The sequence below is a fragment of the Acartia tonsa genome, chromosome 10, assembly GCF_053477335.1.
Source record: "Acartia tonsa isolate MP-2025a chromosome 10, ASM5347733v1, whole genome shotgun sequence".
Taxonomy (NCBI): domain Eukaryota; kingdom Metazoa; phylum Arthropoda; class Copepoda; order Calanoida; family Acartiidae; genus Acartia; species Acartia tonsa.
The window spans coordinates 37,507,680-37,529,302 of NC_137269.1; the positions used below are offsets into that span (position 1 = coordinate 37,507,680).

The 21,623-nt window shown below is 31.9% G+C and overlaps 1 protein-coding gene across 7 annotated transcripts in view; it reads left to right on the forward strand.

Annotated features, from left to right (window-relative positions):
• The first annotated feature begins 15,927 nt into the window (after positions 1-15,927).
• Positions 15,928-21,623, forward strand: part of gw (trinucleotide repeat containing adaptor protein gawky) — a 59,983-nt gene continuing 54,287 nt past the window's right edge. For all 7 annotated transcript variants that reach the window (XM_080175214.1, XM_080175211.1, XM_080175213.1 and 4 more), the window contains exon 1: positions 15,928-16,085. In XM_080175214.1, the coding sequence (XP_080031340.1) occupies positions 15,933-16,085 (153 nt within the window). In that variant the 5' untranslated portion in view covers positions 15,928-15,932. The remainder of the gene's footprint in view (positions 16,086-21,623) is intronic.

Genomic DNA, 21,623 nt, shown 5'->3' on the forward strand with positions numbered 1-21,623 from the left:
TTATCTATCTATTTAGGTGAAATCCCAGCTAGCCTACCATATTTATCTATCTATCTATTTAGGTGAAATCCCAGCTAGCCTACCATATTTATTTATCTATCTATTTAGGTGAAATCCCAGCTAGCCTACCATATTTATCTATCTATCTATTTAGGTGAAATCCCAGCTAGCCTACCATATTTATTTATCTATCTATTTAGGTGAAATCCCAGCTAGCCTACCATATTTATCTATCTATCTATCCAGGTGAAATCCCAGCTAGCCTCATATATTTATCTATCTAGCTTTTTAGGTGAAATCCCAGCTAACCAACCAGATTTATCTATCTAGCTATCTATCTAATTATCTATCTATTTAGGTGAAATCCCAGCTAGCCTACCAGATTTATCAATTGCCTACAAGCTCCATCTTGAATGTCCCAGGTGAGCAAATTTGGTCCTAGCATGCAAAGTGCCATTTTTTTTATTACAGGGGGCGGGGGTAAAAGGAGGGTTTTCGAAGGTTTGAGGAGAGTAATCCAATGTATTTTTAAATGTTGAAGGGGCTAAAATGAGAGGTTTCAATGTTTTAGGAGGTTAAACACCAATTTATGTCCATCCAATTTGTGTATTTTTTTTTTACATTTTTATAACACCGTTTTCCACTTACATTAAACCGAATAAACAACGATCAGAAAACGCTTTTATATCAAGTTACATTATCACTATTAGGGTTGGCAATCTGAATCCGGGATCCGGAATCCGCCCAATTTTTGACCAATTTTAGAATCCGTATCCGGAATCCGTGTTTAATAGCGGATTCGGATTCTTAATTGGTAGGCTGAACTTAGCGTCTTGAGTTTTTCTTTCAACTCCCCTTTTGTGAAGGCAAAGATTATTATCATTATACATAATATCTTTTAAAATCTGGTTCGATTCTCGGAAGTGAATTATAGAGAACACCAAGAACATTAATTTTTAGGACATATGTAGCACTTAAAATTTTTTAATTAAAGAAAGCCTTTTAAAATATTGCTAGAATCCGAAATCCGAATCCGGAATCCGCCAAAAATAAGAATCCCGAATCCGGTCCAAAAATTTGACAGATTGCCATCCCTAAGCACTATCCGTCCTCAATGTAAAAAAAAAGCGTTCAGACGTACAGATCTAAACTATTGTAGACAAACTTTTTTTTTATTTTTATTATATTAAAACTTTGTAAACACAAACAAAGTGAAGAAACTTGAATTTGTGGAATTTCAATTATTTTCACAATGTTTACTGTTGTTAAAAGCGAAGCTTTTCTATAATTAGGGTCGGTCAGCACGTACGGAACGGTTAGCTCTTTTCATTGATTTATACATGTTACAATTGTCACATCAATATCAAACTTTGCATGATTACTATAACAGAGTTTCATAGCTTCTCTTTTATGGATATTGTCATCCTTGTTTATAGACGCACTAAGTTAAATATTCACTTTAAATTTATAAGAAAATTATTGGTAGATAGATAGAAGCTTTAATAAAAAGGAGAACGATAACGGTTCAGCAGCTAGCGAGATCCTTCAAAACAGACAGTAAAAGCTTCCTACTTTGTAAAATAAGATTAATTGACATCATGAATAAGAACACACACATTCGGCTACTTAAGTAACATAAATGTAGTTTTTAGTACCACCTAAAAAAAACTTGAAGTTTGCTCAAGCTAACTGTGTTGACGCGTTTTAATGCTATAGTATTTCTTAGCAGGGAGAGTGGGGGCATAGGGTTGTTTATTACACTAGTCCCCAAAGTTTTAAAATAGCGATTTCTTATTCATTGGTTTAAAAACTTTGGGGACTTCTATTGAAATTGTATTTATTGGTTCAATGCGTTGAGTGTCCAAAGTTTTAATCTACTGAAGGGGTAAATTTGTGTATCATTATTGTTGATGTACATCAATTTAACGGCCATTGTCTTATCCCTTTATATCCCTGTGATTTTCTGGACCTCTCTGTCCTAATGTGTTTTTAGTAATGCTTCATAAGTATTTTAATTAGTCATTTTTCGTAATTTTTGTTTTCGTGTTTTAGGTAAAAATTTTAAAAATAGTCAAAAATTATAATCAAGGATCTAAAGGGATAAGACAATTGGCGATAAATTGATGTACAATGTGCATCCCCAATGATGATACACAAAATTACCCCTTCTGTAAATTTTTATTTGAGGTTGAAACGTTTGGACACTCAACTAAATTGAACCAACCAATTAAAATTCAAGGTCTCAAAGTTGTTAAATCTACGAATATATAAAATAAACGTTATTATAAAGCTTTGGGGACTAATGTAATGAACAGCCAAATGACATCTCCCTACCTGACTAAAATATAGGAATAATATGAAAATGTAAAGAATTTGAATCTCAGGGAGGGAGGGGATATTGGACTGTTTATTACACTAGTCCCCAAAGTTTTATAATAACGTTTTCTAATTCGTTGGCTTAACAACCTTGAGAACTTTTAATAAATTTTGATTGGTTGGTTTATTAAGTGTAGTGTCCATATTTTTTAACCACTATTTGTATCAATTTATCAGCCATTGTCTTATACCTTTAGAACCCTGATTGAATCTAGCCCGCGTCAAGATTTGAAGGGTAGTATTCAGGGTGACATGGATTTGTCTATGGATTAATAGTTATTTCTCGCATCGTATTATAAACGGCTTCCCGCGGATATAGAAAGTACAATTATGAGATAAAAACTAGTTTTTTTTAGCCCCGAGGTGCCAAAGGCACTGGCTAAAAAACTGGTTTTAATCTTATGATTTTACATTTCTATATGCGTAGAAGATTGCATCGTACAGAAAGTTCGTATTCATAATCCCAAAAAAGTGGGGTTATTTCAAGGGCGTTAAAATTCCAAATTTTGTGGGGGGGCCTATGGCAACCCGAATTTAATTTTTTTTTGTGGGGGGGGGGGGGGGTAATCTTTACATTATATAGGCAAGGACGTCCAAGCTTTTTATCTTTTAGGGGGGTAAACATTTAAACTTCAAAATTTTGGTTTTTATTTATTCTCCTTATAATATCGTATTGGTATAACCTTTTTTTTTATACCTCATACAATAATACTTCTTTTTGAGGTTAACAAACTTTAAAATTTTTTGGAGTTTAAAAGTTAAAGTTGGTCTTCTCCTGAATTTTAAAAAAGGTGGGGTCTGTTCCCTTTATCCCCCCTATGTAAACGCCCGTTTGGAGAGAAAGGAAGTAGTAGACAACAGGTGCAGATCATGGCGTTCATACATTTACCGTTAAATTAAAAAGAAAAATATAATAAATTATTAATTAGCAATGTTTTTTCTACATATTTTCATTTATTATTCAAATAAATCTTGTGAAAATTATAATTATAATTTTTTGGACAAAACCAGTCTCCTCTAAACTGAGAGTTCAGTTATTTTTTCTTAGCTGTAATGTATAAACACCTAATGTCACACTATGTCGTTATGATATTAAGTCCTTCACACATTTCTGCAAATTAACAATATAGCAAATGTTTATGTATCCTAATATTGAAAACAAAATATAAAAAGTTAAGAAATGTATCTATTATATTCACATATTGAACAATTGACAATATGTAATGAATATTTTCTGCTAAAGTTTATTGCATTTCATCTTCTTTTGTTGTCTTCTTTTATATTTAATGGAGTCTAGTTTTCTTAAACTAAATTATTTTTTGAGTTTTTGTAGAGCACATTTATTTTGTTATAAGAATGAAACACCATAATAATAAATATGAGTGACCTATCAAGTTTATGAGAAGTGCAAGTTAAGAGAAAAGCTACTCTATAATTCACCTTGCCAATCTTTTTGTCAGGAAAATATGCGTTAAAATACATAAATAAATATGTGATAAACATGTCTTGTCCTTAAACAGCATCCTCTAATTAATCAGTTTTGCAGCAAATTACTTAAAATTTTGTCAAGACTTTTCTATGGACTTTTATGTACGTTTATAATATATGAGAATTTATGGCAACATCCATAAAAGCGAAGCTCTGAAATTTTATGACAAATGAATATTAACACTTGTAGAGTGTCAGATCTGAATAAACAGAATATAAATGTAGTAAATGTAAAAACTTTACCGAACAAAATTGTATTAGATTTCTTGCAAAACTGCTTATATACAGAAAAATGTTTAAGGACATACTTGCATTTTTAGAACTTGATTTTAGAGAAGCTTTGCCTATAACATTGTACAAAGAAACGTTTCCTACAATATTATACGCCACGAAGTTAAGTTTAACGCGACCCATTATGTAGGTATAATGATTTATAAGATACAACAAGATTGAGTATTGGTATTCATTTCATTCAACAACAAAAATTTTTCCAAATTTTAGCAATAAATCGTTCAAATTATTAGCTTTTTAAATATAAATTGTTTACAATGATGAGGATTCGATATTTCTATATTCAATAGCATAAAACCTTCCCCAAACCAACACTACCATTTCCTGAAAAGTTGGAACGCCATTACAGCCCTTTACTAGACCTTTTGGGACATGAAACACTAATGCAATCTACTCTGCTTTACATACATTATTACGCACGTACCGACGTTTTTAGTCAGAGATATGTTGTGCTGCTCAATATTGCATTATTGTAAAAACGTCTTGAGCACATCTTATACTTGGAAGAAGGAAGAGAAATAATTTCTGGAAAACAGTGATATGACAATGGGCTATAAAATAATATCTCTAACCTATATTTATATTGGCCTATACTATCCTTTTTTGTCTGAAGCTAAAGATCTCAGAAAACTTTTCAGGAAAGAATTAAAATGGATTTAGGCTATTTTCTGACAAACAATAAGCTCCCCTAGTGGCTAATAATTATTACTTCATTTATTATGTCTTGGTCTTTATTACTTTATATATTGTTTTAGATTTCTCGAAAATTATTTTTTCCCACTGTCCAATCTAGGTTTATCGATTTTTGATCATAATTATTTTTGCGGGGGGAGGGGGTATAACTTTGTAGTCAATGGTTCTTTCCCTGTATTCCAGATTAAATGGGAAGAGTAAGAGCGCGTGACAACCAATTTTAATAAATATTTAGATAGATTCCCCTTCATATGTACATTGTACATATATACAATACTCCTAATATAAAAGTAACAGGATGTAGGGGAGTCTGTCTGTCTGTGTGTACTAGAGGATCACAATAACAACTGAACTTGTATGGTTCTTCTATACAATAAATCTTCGTCAACCTAGGTTGCAAACATGGAACTCCTGTGTTGGTCAGTTAGTTTATCCGTAGGAAGAGAGGGGATGGTGTAGAAGGAGGTTTAAGGGGTAATCGTCATTTTAGCCCTCTGCGTGCTTCACTTTATTAGAGAACATAAAAACATAATAATACATCTATTACAAATCCATATTCAGGTCTTTCTTAGAAAACTCTTCTACATTTCTTATTACAAAGCAAGATTAACTTGCAAAATATGTATAGGTAAAGATTGGACATATTTATATTTTACGTTGTTAATACTTCCAAAATAAAAGATTTTGTCACAATAATGACAGCTTGCAGCTATACCCCAAAGGCCTCTGGGGGCACTTGTATTGGACCCCATTCTTTTTAGTTTCAAACATAAATGTAAGATTATGGTACCCTCCCCCAAAATGGTATAAACGTTCCCAGGACCTATGCAAAGCTACACTGTAAAGGAGAACCATTTCGTATCAGTGGTTAGCGAGATCCTTCGCTACATACAAAATGCACCTTATCAATTTATACTATAGAATAAAAGCATACAATTTAAATTTTTGGTACATTGAAAATGTCTGTACAAATAATAGATATAAGTCATTGCGACCTTCTCTTAAGATAAGTTGAATCTCTCCAATTTCCCTCTTCCGTCTAGTTTGTATGTATGTACAACATTGGGGACAATTCTTGATTGTTTTTAAAAACCTACAGTTACAAGACAAGAGAAAAAGGAGAGAAAATACGAATAAAATAAACAAACGGTTATTAGTAAAAAATAATATCTAAGTTATTGTTGTGAACAAAAAACAAATTATTTTGACCAGAGAAAAAAACTGTAAATTGTTTTATTGATCTAATGTCTATTGACGGAGACTGTAAATAATTAAGGTTTTGACTTGAAAAGTTTTTAAAAATCTTGACTATTTGTAAAACTATTGCTTTAGAAAACCTATTTGTAAAGTAGTTGCGCTGCAGAAGGTAGAAATAATATTCGGTGAGAACTGTCCCTCCTATTTTTTATTGTAACTCCTCCCACTCTTTCACTCCGTCATAAAAACCCGAAGCTACTCTATAACTCAAGTGAGCATTCAAAGAGAATAACGTAAAAGAAAATTTAGTGACTTTTTATAATGAAGATGCGAAATAAAGTAAATAATTTGAATATAAATTCGTTGTTAATTTGTTGCAAATACTTCTTATATTCCTTATTGTACTCTTAATTTGAGATAGTAAGTATACCAAAACAAGCAGAACTCTACGTTATTCACTAACGGACGGATTAACCGACCAGATACAAAAAATGTGGCTTTTAAAAATTGCAGATATAAGAATTATTTAATTTAAATTTCGTATGAGAATAATAGTGTTTGGGTATATATAGTATGAAAATTAGCCTTTGATTGTTTAAGCTGTGCAATTATAGTAATATTCATCCTTGTTTTTAATTGTAATACTTTCTTGTTGTCATGAAACAGTGTTCTGACAATTAAATTTACTTAAATATTCTTTCTAAAATTAAACCAAAAAGTATGTTTCCATGCAAATAAGATATTTATACGATTTTATTTTATTGTGTCACAAAAAATATTTAAAATTTGAAAAAGGCTTTCATTTTATTGTTTTTTTTTGCATGAAAGTATTTGTATTTATAAAAAAAGAAAAATGTAAACTCTCATTGTTATACCATATCAACCCTTAAAATAGATTAGTAGATGTCAGTCTTATTGAATCAGATAATAATAATATAACATTAATTTAATTTGCTAAAATGTATAAACACTTATATATAGATACAGGAAGGATGTAGAAACATAAGTTTATTACCCTATTTTCAAGAAGATTTAATCAAGGATACCAATGTAAAAGTTAACAAAATATATAATTCTTTACAAAAACACACACACACACACACACTTACATAATATTGTCTTAGGTTAGGCAAATTTAGAGTTATAGGAGTTTCACAGAGATAGTCCGTCCCCAAATTAGAAACAATGGTAAATGATGGGATATGTAGGTATGAGTTAAAGCACACAAACTTTTGGTTTTTTTTATCTTTTCATTTAATCCAATTAAGTTGCACTTTAAAAAAGGTGTTGTATTAAATTTTGTACCTGATAGTATTAATCCTTAAAAAAATTTTATTATATGCAGCTGTTTGTAAATCTACCACACTCACAGAGTTCAGGGATAAGTAAATGTAAAAAAACATTTCTTAAAAACTTATTTCAAGCTTTAAACATAGAAATTTGCATAGTAAAGAAAATGTTGATTATGTTATTATTTGTTGTGATTATGTTACCATTTATTGGCATATACTTGTTTAATGTACTCTGAGATACTTTTACCTTTTTTAAGACTTTTAAAATATATATGTATAGATTGAACATTAAAAAACTTTAAAAATACCTTTAAATAATAGATTTATTCTTTAAGTAAAATTGAAATTTACTGTAGTAATTTATTTCAATATTTTTGATCAATTTGCGTATCATATTATTTGAACTATCATGAATAGATCACGACGAAAAAACTTTCGTACGAAATTTCTATGCGTTCGAAAATCCCAGTGATCACCGCGTAGAAAGCTGGATATAATACGATGCTAGACATAGTTTTTTCGTATGAATGAGAACCGGTTCCTATCCACCGGATTTGAATGAATACGAGAATAGTTATTTCTCGCATCGTATTATAAACGGCTTTTCGAATGAATACGAGAAAAAATATTATTTCTCCTGAAACATATTATTGGAAAAATTTTAGATAGAAAGTATTTTTGAAGATTCCTCTGATCATTAAGTATCTATTCTATGTAGTTTTACAAAATAGACAGCTTTCCGCGGATATTAAAGTAAAAAATCAGTTTTGTTATCCCCAAGGGGCCGGGTGCCCGGGCTATCTAAACTGGTATCAAATTTTTTATTTTTATTTTAATATTCTTGGCAAATTGTCTGTAATACTATGATGTTTTAATGTGGCTTAGAACCGGTTCTGCCCAAACGGATATTAATCGTTGGAAAATTTGTGATTTAAAACCCAATTATTTATCCCTATATCCTTGCGAGAAAGCAGGAAACGACAATGGCCGACTAATTAATGTACTTCCCCAATATTAACACACAAAATTACCCCTTTTGTAGATTACAATTAGTGGTTGAAAGTTGAAACATATGGACACTTTAATAAACCAACTAATCAAGATTCATTTAGTCTTCAAAGTTATTTAAAAACTTTGGGGACTTGTTTAAAATATCAGCCTAATGTTCCCTCTCTCTCTGTCAAGAAAGACAAGTTGAGTTGAATGTTGGTAGCAAATGTTCTGAATACAAATTAGATTGAGAGATTTTATTTATTTTTACTCCAAGGTCAATACCAAGGCAGTTGACCTATGCCTCTCGGACTTATTTTATGTAAGTAGAGCAGCTACTCTGTAAGTCTGTAAGAATGCAGAGAGAGAGGGGACAACGGTTTGCTTAACAACTTTGGGGACTTTTTTGAATTTGATTGGTTGGTTCATTAAGTTAAGTGTTAGAGGATTCAACCCCCCAATTTAAAACTACTGAAGGGTAATTTTGTATACCATCTTTGGGGCTTTTGTCTCATCCCTTTAGATCGCTGCAGAGTTGACCTATGCCTCTCGGACGTATTTTTTTAGTACAGCATCTACTCTGTAGGTGATTATGGATTATCTTGTGTTTTAAATGTTTTTAGTAGCGAAGCTACTCTATAATTTGTTCGCATGTTTGAAACGCAATTTCTTAGCTTCTATTCAATATACACGGGTGAAACTTTTTGTCAACATTCCCATCATTTAGGAGCTTAATTAACTATAAAACATCCATGGCGGTCGGACTGCTTTTTAGCAGATTTTTAGCTATTTTATATTTTTTTACATTATTTTAGGTTGATCAACATCTATGACTGGCTGAGCTGTTGGAACAGTATTGTTACCCAGGGAGAACAGGAGATAACCAAGGTAATGCATTTTTATCTATCTATCTATTTATCTATCTATCTTTCTATCTATCTGGCTCAGCTGTTGGAACCCAGGGAGAACAGGAGATAACCAAGGTATGTTTTTATCTGTCTATTTACCTATCTGTTTATCTGTCTGTATGTCTGTCTGTCTGTCGATCTGGTTTATCTGTTGGAACAATATTGTTACCCAGGGAAAACAAGAGATAACCAAGGTATCTATCTATCTGTCTATCTGTTTATCTATCTATCTATCTGGCTCAGCTGTTAGAACAGTATTGTTACCCAGGGAAAACAGGAGATAACCATGCATTTTTATCTATCTATCTATCTGTTTATCTATCTATCTATCTATTCTGTCTGTCTGTCTGTATGTCTGTCTGTATGTCTGTCTGTATGTCTGTCTGTATGTCTGTCTGTATGTCTGTCTGTATGTCTGTCTGTATGTCTGTCTGTATGTATGTCTGTCTGTATGTCTGTCTATATATCTATCTATCTATCTATCTATCTATCTGGCTGAGCTGTTGGAACAGTATTGTTACCCAGGGAGAACAGGAGATAACCAAGGTAATTCATTTTTATCTATCTATCTATCTATCTGTCTGTCTGTCTATCTGTTTATCTATCTATCTGACTGAGCTGTTGGAACAGTATTGTTACTCAGGGAGAACAAGATATAACTAAGGTATACATTTTAATCTATCTGTCTATCTATCTTTCTGGCTCAGCTATTGGAACAGTATTGTTACCCAAGGAGAACAAGAGATAACTAAGGTAATGCCTTTTTATCTATTTATCTGTCTGTCTGTCTATCTATCTGTCTGTTTATCTATCTGTCTGTCTGTCTATCTATCTATCTGGCTCAGCTGTTGGAACAGTATTGTTACCCAGGGAGAACAAGAAATAACCAAGGTAATGCATTTTTATCCATCTATCTATCTGTCTGTCTATCTATCTATCTGTCTGTCTATCTATCTGTCTGTCTGTCTGTCTGTCTATCTGTCTGTCTATCTGTTTATCTATTTATCTATATGTCTATCTGTCTATCTATCAATCTGGCACAGCTGTTGCAACAGTATTGTTACCCAGGGGGACAGAAGATAACTACGGTATACATTTTTATCTATCTATCTATCTGATTATTTATCTATCTATGACTGGCTTAGCTGTTGGAACAGTATTGTTACCCAGGCAGAACAGGAGATAACCAAGGTAATGAATTTTTATCTATCTATCTGTCTTATCTATCTATCTGGTTGAGCTGTTGGAACAGTATTGTTACCCAGGGAGAACAAGAGATAACTAAGGTATGCATTTTAAAAATCTTCAGGGATACAGAGATTATGATAACCTTTTAGGGCTCAGTGTCGCTTTGGGTACAAATTCTCTACACGCCTTGAACATACTCTGCGTTTGAATTGTGGTGTAACACGCTCAATCCCCCAGGTGTTAAGCTAGGAAACACCCAATAGACAACCAACTCTTTGATTGCACGACCTTGGTTTAGTAGTCTAGAACTGTTGTGCATGGTATTAGGTTAATCCTATCTAACGGTAGAAGTAACTAAAATGAACACTTGTCAGAACTTAATAAGCAGAATATTTTTTTGAAATTATAAACAATATTGAATCTTTAGGTATAGAAACTTGTTTGCATTTTTCTTTTTAGTTTTAATATTATTTAGTAAAATATTATTTTATTATGATAATCCTAATATATTATGATATTTTATTTAGTTTATGGTTTCAACTTTCTCTAGATTAGGAAATTAAAAAGAGATTAGTCTTGTTATTCAAAACTGGATACTTAGCATATTATATTCACTTCCGCACATTTTCATATGGGCCAGGATAAAGACACCCTGCTTTATATACCCAGTAATAGAATTCAAATCATAGCGCCTAGTATAGACCCTTGTGGTACTCCATGATTATTCTTGTTAGTCAAAACTGGATACATAGTATTTTCACGTACGCACATGAATCACATCATCAAATCTCCAAAACCGCATTTTGTTAAAACAGCACAAAGATTGATTCTCATGAAGATTATTTTTTTAATGATTTTTAAATGGCTTTTAATGTGATTTTAATGTTCTCCAATGAAAACATCAAATAATGTTAATGCTTATCTTTCTAGTGCTCTTCTATATAAAAATGTTGTATTTTGTTCGACTCTCTTAATAAAACGATTTCACTTTTTTTTACTTTTTTTTGCGAATGTGATCTTTTTTGGGATGCGTAAGTGGGTGCACACCATAAAGGATACATTAGTAAGACTTCTTTAATTTCAAAACAACATTTTTCCTATTAGAAGTAAGTTTTTTTTTTAAACAAAATATTTGCTCTTGTTAGTTAGGGATCTAAAGAAATAAGACAGTTCATAAGTACATCTCCTATGAGGATACACAAAATTACCCTTTCGCTAGATTACAAATATTCGTTGAAACGTTTAGACACTTCTTTAATACACCAATCAAAATTCAATAAAAGGCCCCAAAGTTGTCAAGATAACAAATAAGAAAACGTTATTATTAAACTTTGGGGTCTAGTGTAATAAACAGCCCAATGTTCCCTCTCACCCTGAAAAATATTATTCTTTACATTATCGTTTTATGTCCATCCGTTCGTCTGTCAGACAGTCTGTAACGCTATGGGGGAAATGTGATTTCACGGGCTGCCAGTGATGGTAGACAGTGCAGTTGGCAATTTTAGTGAAGATTCCTAAGACATATGCGTCTGTTATGCTTTAAAAGACATAAAAAAAAATATTTTTAAAGGTTTCGTGATTGTCTTATGGATGTGGTCATCCTTGTTTTCATTCTATTTCTATTAAAACTAATTAGATTAGATTTATTATTCTTGGGTGTACGTACATAAAAAAAACAATAATAAATTAATTTAACATTTATGTATATACTGTAATATTTTATTGATATGGTTGATATATATTTAAATTTTTCTTCACATTAGCAGTTTCCTAAAATGTAGGAAGTATGCAGTAATGTGTATTCACACATTGTTTTCATACAGGCCATATAAGTAAGACATTATGTTTTTATGTTTAGGTTGGCCAGGCTAGGTTTACCAGATCTGTGTCGGAGCTGCAGCACCTTGGATTCATCAAGACCAGCAACAGGTTAGACCTTTAAACAGGAATCTAAAGGGATAAGACAATGGCCGATAAATTGATAGAGGTAGAAATGTTTAGACACTCAACATAATAAACCAATCAATCAAAATTTGATAGAAAGTCCCCAAGTTGTTAAGCCAACGAATATGAAAACGTTATTATAAAAATTTAAGGACTTTGTAAATGGTTTCCTCTCTCTCCGGTTCGAATCTCAGTCAAAACGGTGTTATAACCATAGAGACTAATAACAGTACCTACTGCTGTTATGTCAGATGCTAACCGCGTATTTTGAATGTAAAATTACAAGATTAAAACCAGTTTTGTTAGCCCCGCCCTAGGCTTCAAAGGCCCGGACTTAAAAACTAGTATTAATTTTATGATTTTTATTTTTATATTCGTTGAAAATTGTCTCTAATAAGATGATATTCATGATTTTCAGTATGCCTGAGAACCGGTTATAATCCAGCGGATAATAATCGGATTCTAAGCCATACTGAAAATGAATTTGCTGTTTAAAAGGATAAAGATAATATATTAAACATTAAGTCATGAATATAGAATAAAACTAATAAAATTTTAATCAAACAAAAAACGTCATTAAAAATCCAATTTATACTTTAATTAAGAACTGACTATATTTATTATGTTAATATTCGGCAGTGCAACTATTCGCACACTTTCATTTGTCGGCATGTCTGTAAAATCAGAGATCCCAAACGTGTTAAGCCCAAAAATAAGACACGTTATTAGAAAACTTTGGGGACTAGTGTAATAAACAGCCCATTGACCCCTCCCTCCCTGTTTATTAATCCCTTTCTTTTTTTAATATTAATGAAATTCTACTTTAAAACTCGTATGAAATATCACGTGTTTATCTTTTTTTAAAGCTTTTTAGTGCTTTTCCTCAAAGTGGTTATCGAGTATTTATTCATAAATTTTTCGCTACCATTATACCTAACCGTTCTTGTCTTTTCAGGAAAGCAGATCACGTTGGAAGACTTACTTTTGGTGGCTCATAGCCAAAGAAAACTAACACTGAAAAATGGAAGAAAAAACTTTTTTATTTGGTTTGAATAATATTAAAACCAGTATGGCTTCGTAACCGATTAATACCCGCAGAATTACAATCGTTTCTCAGCCATTTTTAAAAATTATGTATTAAATCGTATTATATTCAATTTTCTTATACTAAATATTAAGATAAAACTAAAAAAGTAATTCAAGTTAACCACTTAAATGTGCCTCACTTTGAGTTTTTATGATAAAAAATATATTAAACAGTATTACAATGTATAAAACGAATTTTCCACTTGATTTAATTGTCTAAAACCTGAACTGTAACGATTACGCTTATTTTATCAAAACTGTGAAAAAATCCTCCAAAAAAAAGTTAAGTATGTATTCTCGTATAGCGGACATACTCTACAAGTCAAACAGTTAATAAGTCGGTCTCAATTCTTAAGCTTAGCGCCAACACAAACTTTTAACATGATCTTTGTATGTCTGTCTTTACCGAAGGATCTCGCTAACTGCTGAACCGATATGATTCTTCTTTACAGGGTAGCATCTCAATTTATTTTACTTTTTTGTTTTAAATGTAAAATTAAAACAATGGGTTATTGAATTAAACTACCCCCTTTTAAAGTGCCCCTAGAGTCCCCTAGGGGCGTTGCCGCTAGTTAAGATTCAAGTACATATATGTGTTACTTTATGAAAAACTATGGCTTTGCCTCTAGCATCTAGTGTCTTCGCTCCAAGCCCGCTTAAATATTTTTATCCAATTGAATTAGTAGTTGGTAAGATCTTAATCTTCAGACAGACAGACGGACAGCTATTGTATTACTTTGATTAGGCTACAAAATCAATAGCTTACTAGCCTTTTTGTTTTAAAATCAGCTTTAAATATTGATTATTTCTATAATTCAAATGTTAAGTAAGGCTTCGCTAATTGTGGACAAAATCGGTTTTTTTTTATATTTAAATAAAATATTTATGTATTTTTTATCGTAAGGTATGTAAAACACTCAATTATTTTATTTATTTAGCTGTGTTTATATAAGTAATTGATAATTTAATTCACATCTTTTTATATATGTTCTTTTAAAATGATAATTAATTATCAGATAGAAAGGGGACAATGGGCTGTTTATTACACCAGTCCCCAAATTTTAACAATAACGTTTTCTTATTTGTTGGCTTACCAACTTTGGGGACTAAAGTGATTTTTGATTGGTTGGCTCATAAAGTTGAGTGCTCAAACGTTTCAACCACTAATTTTAATGTACAAAAGGGGTAAATTTGTTTATAATCATTGGGGATGTACATCAATTTAAAGGCCTTTGTCTTATCCCTTTAGATCCCTGATTAATTATACAGCAATTAAGTATTTTAAGCCTTTTCAAAGACAATAATTTATTTAACTTTTATTCTTGCATTTGAACTTTGATCATGATATGACTTTTTCTCAGGAATTTAAAGGGATAAGACAAGGGCCGAAAATTTTATGTTCATCCCCAATGATGATACACAAAATTACCCCTTCTCTAGATTATAATTAGTGGTTGAAACATTTCAACACTTAATGAACCAACCAATCAAAATTCAATATAAATCCCCACAGTTGTTTAGCCAACGAATAAGAAAAGGTTATAATAACATTTGGGGACTAGTGTAATTAACAGCCCAGTGTCCACTCCCTCCCTGATTTTTATGCATTTTTATAACCATTAAAAGATCATTAAACTATCATTAGTAACAACAACGCAACGGACAGTTAAGTGCATAGGTTGCGCAGCAATCCAAGAAGAAAATTGGGCTATTTATTATACTAGTCCCTAATGTTTTATAACAACTTGTTTTTATTCATTAGCTCTTGCAACTTTGGGGACTTTTTGATTGGTTGGTTCATTAAGTTTAGTGTCCAAACGTTTCCACCACTGAATGTAATCTACAGAAGGAGTAATTTTTTGTTTCATAATTTGGGGTGTATAGCAATTTATTCATTTTAATCTTTGAATAGAAATTATTTTTCTAACGTCAGCAAGTGATGACGTGCCAACTATGACAAACTAATAGAGTAACACCGATACTAAACAAATATTCTTTTTAATTTATATTCTTTAATACGCATGATATTCATTATGCACCTATAAGTTTAATTTTTACTTAATTTTAAAGTTGTACTTAATGTTTATGAAAAAAATGCCAATTTGTATGAAAAATCCTTACTTAATTTAAAACCACCAAAAAAAATTAAATTGTTTTTATGTAAAATGTAATGTAACTCATCTTAGCCAATTTTAAATTCATGGAAAGAAAACGAAGTAGCGGATTTCGTCGTATTTTCCTAATTGCTTTTCTCCTATTTTAGCCTCTGCGGGGCAATCATTAACATTTACCTAAAAAACTTATCAAAAGCTAATGTGAAAATACGACAGAGCCCTCTACTTTGTTTTCTATTTTGCTAATATAAATACCTATGAAATGTTTTAGTAATATTTTTAAAAAAACCGCCATATTTATTCAAATGTTCAAAGACAAAAATGTGAATTTCAGATAAAAAAAAATTGCACATAGTTTGACACATATGTTGAGACGCAGAGGCATGGCTGATGCGCCGAGGCGGGGTGGTGGCGGGGACGCGTGCCGCTCCCTACGGGGTGGTAGCGGGGAGGAGTGCCACACCCCCCGGCGGGATCAGAAACAAGTCAAAAGTAAATCCTCAAAGTCAAATAGTCAGGTACACTTATTTAAGATTCTTAGTTTGTGTTTTTATATCGAGAGGGTCATCTCAAAAAACGATATATAATAGGATGTGACATTTGGATATTCTTGTGGCGTAGTATTGGCTTAAAACTTTTTTAGTTCTGTAACTAAAAGGTAGTGGGTATATTACAAGAGAATGATATCAAGAAAAGAACCTAGTAAAAGTGTCTGACTCTGATTATGACGTAAAAAAAATTAGCCAATGAGAGGCCACTATAAATTTTACTATTGGTCAATTACTGTGTATACTAGCCTCTCATTGGCTAATTTTTTTTACGTCATAATCAGAGTCAGACACTTTTACTAGGTCCAAGAAAATAGTGGGATCATGGAAAGAAAACGAAGTAGCGGGTTTCATCGTAATTTTACAGTAGCTTTTGATTATTATGGTCGTTTAGGTTAGGTACATGTAAACGATTAAAAAAAAGAAGTACGCTTCTGTGAAAATACGACAAAACCCGCTACTTTGTTTTATTTCCATGATCCAAATATTGTATGGTTACCATATTCCTGTAAGGAGTTAATATAGAATTATTTGTGTTATATTATATTTTGTACATTAATATATTTATTTCAAAAAGTAAAGTTGTATATTTATAATCTAGACAACAATCTGGCCCAAGTGTCAGAAACCTTTTTAGTCTGTTACCAAATTGCTTTTTATTCTTTTGTAGGGACTCGATTGTGTTTATAATTCCGACGCTATAGGCTGATTTTAAACGCACAATACAAAATCTGGACAGGGTCCATGCCCTGAGATTAGATTACCATTGCTCATGCCCCCTCTATTCTTTTACTTTAATTTACGACATATTATCTTAATTTAGATAAATAGTAAACTCTGATAAATGTCAGGGAGGGAGGGGACAATGGCTTATTTATTACACTAGTCCGCAAAGTTTTAAATAGTTACGTTTTCTTATTACTAGGCTTAATAACTTTGGGGACTTTTAAATTATTTGATTGGTTTGTTCATTAAGTTAAGTGTCCAAACTTTTCAACCACTATTTGTAATATACAGAAGGGTAATTTTATTGGAGATGTACATCAATTTATCGACCATTGTCTTATCCCTTTAGATCTCTGGATAAATGTACATCATGGACATGTTATATTTTTATCTTAAATCTTGATAGGGAAATCTATCAGGGATCTAAAGGGATGAAGACAATGGCCGATAAATTGATGTACATCTCCAATGATGATACACAATATTGACCCTTCTGTAGATTACAATCCGTGGTTGAAACGTTTGGACACTCAACGTAATGAACCAACCAATCAACATTCAACAAAAGTCTCCAAAGTTTTAAAACCAACGAATAAAAAACGTTAATATAAAATTTTGGGGACTAGTGTAATAAACAGCCCAATGTCCCCTCTCTCCTTGGGGAAATCTAAATAGTTTTTAGACTATTTTATATGGGCATTGTTTGTTTCTTCTATAGATATAGATATCTGGAATCCAAGGGAAGGTTACTTTAGTATTTAAACAATAGCAGCTACGCCCCTAGAGGCCTCTAGGGTTACTGAAGGTGGGCGGGGTACGTTGATTTCCTTCCCCCACTTTCAATTTTAGTTTTAAAAAGAAAAGGTTATAAAAAAAATTTGGGGGGGATATTTTTTCTAGGGGCGATTTCTTACGGGATGGTGATGTAACCCTTCCTCAAAATAGCTATAAACCTTCCTATGACATACAAAAAGTTACACTGTAAAGGAGAACCAAAACTTTTCAGCGGTTAGCATGATTCCAAAGCATAAAAATATTGATCCTGTTACTTATAAATAAGGATTCTAATTTTAGTATTTTTTTGGGTTTTTCTAGGAGGAAGGAGACATTAGAGGTTGTACATTAATTTATCATATTTTGTCTTATTTTCAAAATATAAATGTTTTCATCCATGTTATGACAAAAAAAATTGTAAGGAAAAGTTTTTTTTTTAGATTCTTTTTCAATAGGTAATTTGTTTTTTTATTCATTTGGGTGTTTTCTATAATGGTTATTTGAGGTTATGCTTTGTTTATAATGTTTTTTTAGGGGATCTAATTATGGGAGGCTTTGTTTGTATGTTTAGGACAGGTACAGATATTCCTAATTTTTAATTTTAGTTTTAACAGGAAATTTTTTTTTTTTTCTAGAGTCAATTTATCATGGTCATTTTAATTAAAATTGTTCGTATTTTAATTATTTTATTCTGTATGATTTCTTCCAAGGGTAGTGGTACCTTCCCACAAAATAGTTAAAAACCTTCCCAGGTTTATAAGAAGCTACATATATCTCATTCTCCATAGATCCTTCGGTACAGAAAGACAACACAGATATCCTATTACTTCTTTTGGAAATTTAATTAGAAAATTACGTCAGTTAAATAAACCTTTGAAAGAGGGTTGGAAATAACTTAATAAGTATTTTATGTACGCTCCCAATGATGATAAACAATATTAACCCGGCCCTTTTGTAGATTGAAATTATTTGCTGAAAAGTTTGGGCACTACAAGTTTGAAACCAGCTGTTGAAAATTACCCAAAATTAAGATTCTTATAAACTTTGGGTACCTGAAAATCATTGAATATTTGTCCATATTCCTGATGTGTGTGTATGCTTGTGTGTGTGTGTGTGTGTGTGTGTGTTTGTGTATATGTGTGTGTGAGTATGTACATATATTTAAATACCTTTTTGAGGAAGGGATATGGGGGGGAAATTTTGCCTAACGGTTTTAGGAAAATTTCTTTGAGATTTCATCTTTTTAAACGCGAAGCTTTTCTATAATTAGGGTCGGTCCGTCCGTCCGTACGTCTGAGATGGATAGCTTTTTTTAAATTTAGGCATGTTAGAATTGTCCTATCGATTTCAAACTTTGTATGGTGATTCCTGTAGTAGTTGGGTACAATTTAGAAAGCGTAGCAACTCTATAATCATTATCAGAATGTCTTTACGTCCATTTTAAACAAATTTTCATGTGATCTAATTATCCGAATGTTCTGATTTTTAGTATACTGATTTTAGACAACAAAGAACAATATAATAAGCAAAGCAAATCTATAATGAAGTCCTAAAAATGTAACTATGTCCATAAACATTATCCTGTATCAAGAAGTTTTTCAACAAATTTACTCTCAATTTTGCTTTGACTCTTATAAATTTATATTCTGATTATTCAGTTTTGACACTATACAAGTGTTTATGTCCTTTCGTCCTACCGTTTCAGTGCTTCGCTTTTATGGATGTTGTCATCCTTGTTTTTTTAGCAGCTCAGCTCAAGTGTCTGTTTTTCAGGGAGGGGGAGGACATTGGGCTGTATAATTATACTACACTAGAGCCCAAAGTTTTATTTTAACTTAAAAAGTTTGGGGTCTTTTAGTAAATTTACAGAAGGGGTAATTTTGTGCTTCATCATTGGGTATGTACAAAAATTTATCGGCCATTGTCTTATACCTGTAAGTTTGTATTCTTATATTATTGTATATTTTCTAATTGTCGGACGTACTGCCATCCCTATTATAACAAGTGTAGCTTCGCTACTAAAAAGTATATTATTAGCCATTATTAATAACTTTAGCGATGCAATGCTCTATTTCATATCAGGGATCTAAAGGGATAAGACAATTGCTGATAAATTGATGTACATCCCAAATAATGACCCACTAAACTACTCCTCCTGTAGATTAAAATCAGTGGTTAAAACGTTTGAACACTCAGCTTATTTAACATACCAATCAAAATTTAAAATTCACTGAAGTCCCCAAAGATCTTAAGCCAACGCACAAGAAAATACTATTATAAAACTTTGGGGACTAGTGTAATAATCAGCCCATTGTCCCCTCCCCCCCTCTCTCTGGCTATATATATATTTTTTCATTAATCATTTTTATCTTCGTATTTCCTCCATTTGCTTTGCTTATTATAGATAGAGAGTAGAGTACTCTTTTAGTTCAATAGATAGATAGATACATTCTTCTTTAGCACGTCCTTCTTTAATACATTTTGAACATTAAACAATTGACGATAAATTAATATACATTCCCAATGGTGATCAATAAAATTGCCCTTTCTGTAGATGGGCATTTCTAGTTTGAGCCTGCCAATCAAGATTTAATATAAGTACTTAAAGTTTTAAAGCCATCAAATGAGATAAACTTCGGGTACCATCATAGAATGTTTAAATTGCATTGAGGAATACCTTACTTCTCTATTTTTATGCCTTTAAACCTTCCCTATTATGGCTTGTTTCATTCCTTCATCTCCATTTTGTCTTCATATTTCATTTCTCTCCTTTCCTTTTTTATGACACCCTTTAATCTCTCCTTTCCCCTTTTTATTACTCCTTCCTGTCCAACTTCCCTTTTCATCACCCCTCCTTTTCCCACTTCCCTATTGTATCACCCCTCCCTCTCCCACTTCCCTTTTTATCACCCTTCCTCTCCCACTCCTTTTCGATCACCCCTTACTTTCCCCTGTCCCTTTTCTCCTATCTATTGTGTTATAATCTTTGCCCTATTTCTCCCCTTCTCCTCTCATCCCCCCCATTTTCAAAGTAACTACTTTAAAAATAGATGTACTATTAATAGAGGAATTGCGTTCTTTGTTTTTTAGATCTTTTTTTGAAGGATTACACACAGTGGTCCTCAAGGCAAAAGAAGTTTGACAAAACCTACCATAAAAACGGACTATATGGCCATCAAATATACACATTGGAGGGCCAGGAACTGATTTTCTTAAAATCATAGCTGTTCCTTCTTGGGGTTTATTCCATTTTAAAGTTAACAGACCAAATTCCCTAAAAAATCAAGGTTGTTTGTCGCGATTTTGTTGCTTTGGATTCAAACCTTTATAACTTTGGCTGTATGAAAGACTCATGAAAGCTAAACCTACCATTGGAAAGCCTATTGAATGACAATTTCAGACATAGCTTTAATTTTTTTGTAGCTTTCTTACTTTTTGCTCTACAGGGAAAATTGTAACTAAAGGGAGAAAATTTATTGATAAATCTATTCTCAGAAAGGCTTTCACTAGGGTATTTTGATATAAATTTTTCAGGATTTTTCTTATGTTCAGTGATTCTTTTGATGACAAATGCAAAAAATACACTTTCATACATTTAATTTGGTATATTTGCATTTTTTCTACCTTGTGCCAAAAATTTTTTATAAAAATTATAAGTTGGTGTATATTTTTTTGTCCAAAATTGTACATAAATTTCAGGAATAAATATTAAGAACCATCAATTGCTACATTTTACATGTGTAGTTTTAAATTTCCTATATTTATGGTTGTGTAGGAGCCTCAAAAATGCTAAACCTACCATTGTAAAGCTTGTTGAACACTCTATCCAAATAAATCTACGACTTTAAAAAAAAAATTGACTTAAAAGGCTTGCACAGGATTTATGTTAGGTGTAATAAATTTCACCAAAAATGTTTTCTTTCCTACAAAATTTGGAGTAGAAGGGAGGTTACAAAGCAGTAATAGTTATCACATGTCCTGTTTCAACACCAATCTATGGAGGGGGTG